Source organism: Solanum lycopersicum, chromosome 2 (genome assembly GCF_036512215.1).
Source record: "Solanum lycopersicum chromosome 2, SLM_r2.1".
Taxonomy (NCBI): domain Eukaryota; kingdom Viridiplantae; phylum Streptophyta; class Magnoliopsida; order Solanales; family Solanaceae; genus Solanum; species Solanum lycopersicum.
Genome location: NC_090801.1, coordinates 23,918,820 through 23,929,185, shown reverse-complemented (window position 1 = coordinate 23,929,185; position 10,366 = coordinate 23,918,820). Strand labels below are relative to the sequence as shown.

General features: G+C 35.1%; 1 protein-coding gene across 1 annotated transcript in view; it reads left to right on the top strand.

Annotated features, from left to right (window-relative positions):
• LOC543943 (succinyl-CoA ligase alpha 2 subunit) overlaps window positions 1-9,334 on the top strand; it is a gene marked incomplete at its 3' end in the record, with an annotated part of 25,632 nt that extends 16,298 nt beyond the window's left edge. Inside the window, 3 exon segments of the mRNA NM_001247645.2 lie at window positions 5,618-5,788; window positions 6,084-6,207; window positions 9,266-9,334. Coding sequence (NP_001234574.1) covers window positions 5,618-5,788; window positions 6,084-6,207; window positions 9,266-9,334 — 364 coding nt within the window.
• Between the last annotated feature and the right edge of the window lie 1,032 nt (window positions 9,335-10,366).

Genomic DNA, 10,366 nt, shown 5'->3' with positions numbered 1-10,366 from the left:
GACTTCAACAACCGGAACCTAAAATGTTTAGGAAAAAGGAAGAAAATGGGGTTAGTATGCCACTTGTACAAAGTATAAGACTATATGCACATATAAGATCAAAACAAAAACATGCTTAAAAGGGACATTTAGTTTAAACCATCCTATTTCACCCTTTAAAAGTCTTGTGCATGATCAAGCAAGTCATACCAAACAACAAAACATGCTTACTAACTCAAACAAGTAATATGCATATCAACATACTTCAACCCATAATTTACTACAACCCTATAACCAAGGAATAACATCACAAGCATGAACAAGAGTTAACCATATCATAATAATCAAGAAAATTACTAATCATAACTTAGTTTAGGTCATAGGTCTAGCCCTTGTATAATCATTTAATCATATCTCAATAATAATTGCATGAGTATAGTCCTTTCATTACAATTCATATAGGTGAGGTCAACACATTACATATTAATACATAATAAGGCGCACTGGTAAGCATCACCATCCTTGTAACATTCACCACTTACTCAACCTTATTACCATATTTCAGATACTTCAATAAAACATCATATCAACCCTATCAATTCTAAATAAGGCATATTCCAACACTACATCATGAATTAATCACAATTAGCCACAAGTTGAAGTAAAAGAATTGAGATTACAAGACTTACCTAGTCTCCTTCTTAGTTCATCATAAAATCTTACCGTCAATCCATAACTCAATCTAATTAGGTCATAAAATCAACATAATTTAATAACCAACATTATAATAAGGCTAGAAGAATCACTACATCATAATTCAATACTAAATCCTAGCTTAAGACAAGATACTTAGGTCAATTCTCATAACCTAGACCACTTCTCAAGAACTAGTATGAAAGACTTAAAATAACCTTACTTTTTAATTCTTAATGAAGCAACATTATCTTATAGTAATCCAACCCAACAATCATGTCAATTGAATCAAATACAACCTAATTCATATCATGACAAGACATAGGGTTAAGGGTTAAGGGTCATGCTCTACAATTTAGACCAAACCATCAAAATTTATCATAATCAAGTTAAAGTTCACGTTAATCTATTCATTCTCTACTAAATAAATCATAAACAACTCAGTTCATAACATCAAATTCGTAATTGTATTAAACCCAGTTGAAAACTCAACTTTTAGAGATACCTTTAAGGAGCCCTTTGCGGAAAGAAGTCTCAAAGGTGAATTAGATACCATACCTTAACGTTTGATGAAGATTTGATGGTGAAATTGTCTCTTTAAATCCCCCAGAACCTCCCCTTAGATTGTCTTCAATGGTGTCTTCCAATAGAGAAAGAAAGAAGAGAGAAGGATGATGAATTGTTTTGAGAGTTGTGTTTAGACTAATAGGGGTTGGGGTATTTATTTTGAGGGTTAATTAAATTAATTAGACTCCCTTCAATCCCTAACTAACCACCAAACCACTTAATTAATAATCTAGCATTTAACTTAAAACGTGTAGGAAAATGTACCCTTATAGACCAGACCCTGATCGACGGTCCGTCTATGAGTCAACGACTGGTCCCCTCTCCGTCCTTCACACTCTTGTTTTGGTCAGACACTTGTTAATGCGAGGGATCCATCAATTTTTCTTAGTGCCGGATGATGGTTGGCATCGAGGCTTCGTTGATCCCTGCACGAACCATTGATGGCCTCTCGTGGTTGCACACTACCCTGACAGTGTTTTTGCCTCATAGAAGACGTTAGGAAAGAAGGTATTCTTGAACTTATCTTGAAATTGTTCCCATGTGTTGATGATGCAAATACCTTTTGTTATCTCATACTCCTTTTGCTTCCACCGTAGCATGACCATCTCCGAGAGGTACAACACGACAATGTTGATTTTGTTCTTGTCACTCTTAGCCCTGTTACACTTGAAGTAATTCTCCAAATGCCAAATAAAATTCTCCACCTCTTGCATATCATGAGCTCCCTTGAACATTGGTGGCTTGCGAGCTCAACCTTGACCTTCTATCTTTGTTCAACGACACAGATCCTACTTCAATCTACCTTTTAAGCGCTTTCATCTCGGGTCTCTTGGTTTGAATGGTGCTTAATGTGTCCATGAGTCGACATTCCAAGAAATTGATGGCTTCCTTCACTCATATTCCGCATGCTTATGCTCCTCCAACTCTTTGTTGATGTTATCATTCTCATCAAGGGTGAAGTCTTTGAGAGTCTTGAACTTGTCATCAACCTCGTTCAAGCATTCGCCTAAGATCTCCATAGTCTGCCTCGCTATGTCAACTCGTGTGTTCCACTCTATTAAAGGTGTGACGTCTATGGGCTGCTCGTACGTTCTTCATCAAATGCCTCAGGGCTAAAGGTGAGTGGGATGTTCGCTTTGCTTGGTGTAGGGTCACGTAACAATACCTTTCTTACCTTTTGGTGCTACTTTCCACCATCCTACTTGACATTTGTGGTGCTAGTAGCATTAATGTTTCCCTCGAATGCCATTTGCTTAGTTACAACCTTTGCTTCCATAACACTTTGTCACAGGCTTGGGCTCGAACTAAGCACTTCGTGCGACACTTGACAATTTACTCATGAATCTTTCACGATCTTGTAAGCTCAAGGAAGCCTTTTCAAAATAGACCACTATGAGAATGAAGAAAGACACGAGAATTTCTAATAAAGACTTTTATATTGCTTGAACGATTGCTTGCTTTGGCTTGATGCCTTTACAAATGAATGCCCTATATTTATACTACTCACTAGGAGGTGAAATGTAAATAATAATTGCTACACAAGTTCCGATTTATTTACAAATAACCCCTATTTTAGAGTACTCTACAAGCCTAGTATATTCCAAAGACTTTCCATGTGAATATAGGGCATTCTAGGGTCTACCATGGAAAATTTCTGTATTTATCTAGAATATTTCACTAAGGACTATTCTTCTCTCAATGTAGCCCTTCCACCTGGACACAAGACAACCTTATGCAGCATGCCTAAGTGGTATGCTGATGTGGAAGGTCATCACATTATGACCCAAAACAAAAATCACCCAATTTGTTGAGAAAAGGCTCAAATGGAGAAAACATACAAAATATATATGATTAGTCCAAGACTAATAATTATAAACATGAATAACAAATATATACAGTGTTTTGGGAAGCGAGAAGCAGAAAAAAGCGACGAGGGCTTGCTTCACAGAAGCGAGAAGCGTGAAGTGAAGCACACCTTTTTTTTTATAAAAAAAGCGACATTTAGTATAAAAAAAAATAAAAAATAACTGAATAGAGGTAATATACTCTCAGATTAAATGAAAATAGATAGTCAATAATACTCATAAGTCATAACATATAAAGCAAAAAATCAAAAATATAATTAAATCACAAATACTCAAACTCCTATTCTTCAACAAGATCCTTAAACTCTACAAGCAAAAAAGAAGTGTCAAAAAATAAAAGAGCAGCAAACATACACACTGATCACAGTCAGTGTACAGAAATAAAAACGAAAAAAATAGCAAAAGAATTGGAAAAAACAGAGCAGGCAGTAATATTAACAGGTCAGTAATTGTGAAAAGAAACAGTAGCAGATCGCAGCAGAGAAGAAGAGAAGAAGAAAAAACTACATCAGAGAAGAGAAGAGTCCTGTTTGCGTTACCCAAAAAGGAGAAAAGGAAAAATAAAGAGAGCAGCAAGAGGAGAAGCAGGTCGAAGAGAAAAGAAACTCACCGATCAGATGAAGCTGGTTAAGAGAGACGCAGTCGCGGTCGTGAAGAAGAGAAGCAGCGAAAGAAGAGTAAAGTCGTGAAAGAAAATTAAGTTGTATCTATTTCATTTTTTTTTAAAAAACAAACTAATTGTCGCTTTTTTATAAAAAGTGCGCTTTATTGCGCTTTTTCCATAGTGTCGCTTCTCGCTTCTTTATTTGAAGCGAGCGCCTTTATCAGATTGCATCGCCTCAGGAGAAAGAAGCGTCTCGCCTTAAAGTGCGCTTTTCACAACACTGAATATATAGACAATGAAATTGATTGTTTTTACGATAAAGTGAAATATCAATGTTTTAGCATCGTTAAGTATCAAAACCTTCCATGTGCCACGCTGGATTTACAGGTTGTACTTTTCCCGTTAGACCATAAGGATTGGACACCCATATTCTGGGACCATAAAGCCTGTTACTTGAAATGCACCAAAACCAAAACAAGCCACCCCTGAGAAAAATAAATGAATCCCAAAGATGTTTCTTCAGGAAATGCTCATTCACAAGGAAAAATATGTTTTAGAGCCACAATGATGACATTGAAGTGCACATTAAGCGACGCGAAGCGCTCAACTCATTTGAGCCTCGCTTCAGGGCTTAAGTGCAGCCTTTGATAACACTGGCTGTGACTTGTGACATGGATAAGGGTCTTTCTCACCCTTTTAATTCTTCCCTAGGTAATATGAAATTCAGAAAGAAAATTGTTATAATTTGGAAGGATTTTCTTTGCTGTTGTAGATGTGAAACTGTAATAAGCCATCCTGAAATGGGGATCAGATTAATAGATTGGCAGTTAAGGGAATGCTCACTTGGTATTACCTATGTTTATTTATTTTTTTGGAACTGCTAAGGTTGAATTCTTTAGCATTAAGGGTATGCTTGGCTACCTCCAAAAAAGGAATAATTCCAGATGTCCTATCAAATCTATAATCTGGTCTATATCATCTATACAAAGCTGTTTACACCAAAAATGTAGAGATACTATAAATTCCATTAACTTTGTGGATGGAATTGCATCTATCTTCAAAACATCTTCCATTTCTTTCTTTCCAGACTGACCACCATACACATGATGACACTAGCTTCCACCATCTCTTTTGACTCTTACTGCCTCCCCTCCTAATCCAACAAATCTGATGTATGTTCTGGCATTGTCCACTTCATGCTTGTGATGTTGAGTTGATCATCTTAAGACTTGCTTGGTATGGGACAGTTATAGTGCAGTGCCATGGTTGATATGGGAATGACTTCCCTTGGAAAAAATAGCAGAAGTATAACCACTAGTGCTAGTTACTAAGAAGTGAGATTCTGATGACATACATCTTAGAAGTTCGCAAGACAGTGGCCTGGAATTACTTCTCTTCTGCCGTAAATGAGATTTCACCTCAAACTAAGATTTTGATCAAGGATGAAAATTTAAAATTTTGTGGCCTCTGTTATACTCAGCAAATGGAACGTTAGATCTACAAGCTAAACAAGTGGCATTTCAGTCAACTTCACTTCTGGTTAAAACTTTTTGATAGTTGATTTTGCTCGTATTTAGTTACTATATAATTGGGAGATATGTGAGTATAATAATTCAATTACAGTACTGGTTCTGATGAACTTGAAAGTTGAAACTCTAGGTTCTAGCGTTTTGATCCAATAAGAAATTACAAAAGCAAAATTTGACAATCTTTGTTACAAGCCATATATACCTATATTTAGGTGAGTAAAATAAAAGATCAATTGGGGGGATTCTATTTTTATAGGTATTTATTCATATATGAGCTCATGTAATTGCTTTGCAACCTTAGAACTCCTAACAAAAAGCATAACACACTTAATGTTTCAGTAACTTTCTTCTAATGTTTGGTTTTCTGTTCAAACCTACAGGTTCGCGTAAAAGCTGCTCTTAAGAAGCAATTGAGAACTCGGCTGATTGGTCCAAATTGCCCAGGTATAATCAAACCAGGAGAGTGCAAAATTGGAATTATGCCTGGATACATTCACAAACCAGGACGTATTGGAATTGTTTCTCGATCTGGTACATTGACTTATGAAGCAGTAAGATTTTCTCTTTTTAGGAATGTGTGCTGACAGTTTAGATTGTACATATTATCTTTATCTCTGCTTCTTATGGTGCAGTAAGATTTTTATTATTTGAAGTGAGTATATCACCTAAAATCCAATGAATATGAGTGTCTTAAGGCTTGGTCTAACTACAATTACTTTCAACCTTTAACATTACATTTATTGCATCTGATCTTTGTTGGGTATCTTTCTCTCAAAAAGCAGGATTTGGAACCATCACTATCTGAATCAGAATGAAACTTACATTTCTCTATGTTCCGTTGTTTAGGTTTTTCAGACAACTGCTGTCGGTCTTGGACAGTCAACTTGTGTAGGGATTGGTGGGGACCCTTTTAATGGTACAAATTTTGTTGATTGCTTAGAGAGATTTATTGCTGATCCACAGACAGAAGGTACACTTTCTTGAAGCATATTTGCTCATCTTAGTCAAGATTATTACTTAGACACCAGGTATTTCGGTCATTTATGAAGATGGTCTATGCATATTTTTTGACCGAGAAATTCGCCATAGTGCCAACCCTTAGAACTAAACGCAGCCTTGAAAGTTGGGGATAATGGGCCTGCTCCTCTACCCTTCACTTTCTTTTGATGCTCGCGTTTCTTCGCTGATGAGTAATGCGGAGTTTCTTTCTTATCACATTTGCTTGGGGGTTGTAGCAGATTGCCTGGTGTATTAGTCAAGGATCACACAAACAGGTCTTGACACCACCACCAACATAAAAATAGAAGTTTGATGCTTATTTTCTGTAGTTATCATATCATATAATTACATTTTAAGATGCACAGACTCGAGCATGTAAAAGCTGGTAGAATATGAAACTTAAAATGCAAAAGCGCTTTTAACAAAGGACAGGAAGCAAAACCCAAATAAATGGGAGAAACTGGTTTTGTTAAATCCATAATTGACCGCCCCCAGCATCCTTCTAGATACACATGATTAGGATTAAGCTAAAAAAAAGTATTATTCCTAAGTGTGTAAAAAAGGGATGAGTCCGAAGATCTGTATAGAAATGAATAGTGGATTAGGATATTTATCTGATTACATCTGTGTCGCTAATAATTTATGTGAGGTGCACTTAGACCATGAAGCCAGGTGCAACACAACTTGAGCTCCTCTTTGTTTAGGTGGTGCTTTCGTACATACTCTAACGTGAAATAAGATTGCAGGGATAGAAATACATGGAGCTATTATATGATGAAAATAACCCTTCGTGTAGTAACATATATGTATTTTTTCAAAAAGCATATTTTGTAAAATATATACTAGATAATGATTTTTACTATTACAAACCAGACTAAGGCTGGGCAGCGGAACGGGATGTACCGGTACCGGACCGGTTCGTCCTGGTTCGGTTGCCTACGCGACGGAATGGGACATCCCAAACTGGGACATGGAACGGAACGGAATCGAGGTTTGGTACCGGTGTACCATTACCGGTTTATCCCGATTTATTCCTATTCCGGTTCCGGTCCGGTCAGGTCTGGTTCCGGTCCGGTTCCGATTAATTAATATTTATTAATTAATTTATATTATATATTTATTAATTAATTTATATTATATATTTATTAATTATAATTTGCATTTTATATTAAATAATAAATACTACCTAAGTAACCCAACTACCCCCTATTAGTATTACATTAGTAGTACATTCGAGACTTAGTTGAAACGTAACCCTTCCTAGAAGGTGGTTGCGTAAATTATGCACTCTACTAGTAGTTGTAAATTGAAAGTTTAATTTATAATACAAATTTAAATAAATTAAATTGATATTTTTTAATTTGTGTAATTGTTTTATCCTTATTATTATTTAATTTTTCAAAATTACAAATTTAATTTATTTAAATTACAAGTTATAAATATTACTTATAAATTATAACATATTAATAAATAATAAGTAATAACTTATAAACTTCAAAAGATTTGAATCTTGAAAACTTAATTAGACTTAACTTGCAAACTTAATAAGTAAAATTTTTATAAAAAAACTTAAGTAAAAACTTACATTATAAATTTAAAAACTATTAATTTAAACTTAGAAAAATAAAAAATATTCATATTTTTGTAATTCAAAAAATTCATTTTTTGAAATAACTAGATGTGTCATCCCGTTTATCCCATCGTGTTCCATTCTGGTCCGTTTCGGTTCCATCCCGGTATGTAGTGGGACGGGACGGAACCGAGTATCTGTCCCGGTAATTCCGATCCGGTTCATCGCGGTACCGGTCCGGTACCGGTTTGGTCCGGTCGGTGATCCCGTTCCGGTCCGTTGCCCAGTCTTAAACTAGACATCCAAAGGCGGATCTAAGATTAAAGATTGACTTGGCAGTTGAGGGGAAAATCAAAATTAACCTTGAGGTTCGAAGGTCAAATTTCAAGCACTAAATTTTTATTTTCCGAACTCCCTTGGAGGGAAGCTAACTGAGGAAAACATGAATAGTAGTAAGATGACAACTTTTGTATTAAGAACAATGGTTTCTTTTAATCTGATAATAGAGAAGGAAACTTGTGTTTTAAAGTTAAACAACTAATTACTGAATAGAAAAAAAGAAGAAGCGAGAACATAGGCTTTTAAACCTCGCCAGCTGAGTTAAAATTTGATGCAACAAGTTAAAATTTAGAAATAATGCTGTCATTAGGGTTCAAACTCGCATTTGGAGGGTGGGAGTGATGTCCTTCGCCACTGGCACCTAATGTGTTTTGGTTCTCTAGGTGACAATTATATTATTTATATACCTGTACCTTCTCTATACTCTATATATACCTATATATATGTGGTGTGTGTGTGTGTGTGTATATATATATATATATATTAAGGTTTTGATCGAAGCCTGTGGGTGCCATGGTACCCCCGTTCGACTTACTAGATCTGCCCCTGCAGGCATCCAATAATAAATAATCCCTATATTAGAATCTTTGCATTACAATCCCTACATTACTAATTTTTGCGTTGCAATCCTCGATTACTTGTTTCTAAATCAAATGACCCCAAAGGCTTAAGGCATATTGCTTATCGTCCATATGCTAGGTCGTGAAGATGGTGATTTTAAGCAATGAATGTGGCTGACATAGTGATACATTATGTGTTAAGAAATACTATGAATGAATGTTTTAGTGATCAGGGATTTGAAATCAGATGTTTCACAAAACCTAAATTAACTTTTATCTAAATCTAAATTTGAAATTTTCTTATGAACTTGTTTTATTTCATAAATTTCAGTAGTTGAAGTTTATCCAATTCATTTATTGATAATTTGATATTATTGTTTGTATTTGTAGTTACTTTTCCATGCATTTTATATGTGTATATTTTGTGTATTTTTTTTCATTGTGGATTCACTGAAGCTTGTGTTTTTACTTAGCTTGCATCTCAACCCCAGTGGACCTAGACACATTGTTATGCTTTGCAATTTGTTAACACTGGGTTATATGTGCCTGTGGCATGTCAGGTATAGTTCTTATTGGTGAGATTGGTGGTACAGCAGAAGAAGATGCCGCAGCCTTGATAAAGGTTAGTGATAATTTTGTAATAGTAATATCTATCCGAAAGTACTATTTGCAATTAAGATGCTAGTTATGTTATGATGCTCTGGCCAATCTTGTATGTGATGGAATAAATGGTATAGTCTTTGCTGGGTCATCCTTTTCTTATGACGACTTCTCATCTGGGTCCACTGCTTTGTTTGGAAGATTGTTCTTTGAAAGTCAAACCATGATAATGTCATATATTGAATGGTAACTCTTCTCATCCTTCTATATTTCTTTTTCTCATCCCCCCCCCCCCCCCCCCATTCCTTTTTTTTTTAATTCTCTTTATTTTTCAACTATGGAACTGAAAAAAACTATCTATTTTATTCATTTTGTACCTTTTAAAATAAAATTTACCTCTAAATTCTAGCGCCAAGGTTCAAGTTAATTTTTTTTCTTCATAATTACTATCTAAAATTTTAATATATCTAAAACATGTCCATCCTTCGACATCTGAAGGTTGTGTTGGTGCGTGTAATTATTGATAGGGAGAATTAATGTAGGGTTGGTCATTGTGGCTGAGAGGCTGTTGAGGGCCAGGCAAGAACAAACTTTGCTCCCATTTTCAGTCGTAATCACACAACTTTGTGAAAATACAGGGGTTCCCTTTCAGATGAAGACTGATGTGAGGATCACTCAGTAATTTTTCTAGATAGTCACCCATGTTTGAAAAATTATTTAGGAATATCACTTATGTTTGTTTTAGGATTAAAATAAGTGATATTCCTAAGTAATTTTCCAAACATGTACTTAAAAGTAATATTTGTGGTGAGATGATTTGAATAAAACAAATAAACTTAATAGTTCACATCCACCTAAAATACAATTCAAAATGACAAACTTTTTCAGCAATTTATAATCACGATTTCAAGTAACTAACATGAATGAAAGCTTATGGAAAAAAATATTTGTAAGGTACAGAACGTCCAAGTTGCAGAGAGGTTTATAACATCTAGATCATTGCCGATTAACAATTGCAACTTAATTGAGTCATGTACTTGAAAGTAATATTTGTGGTGAGA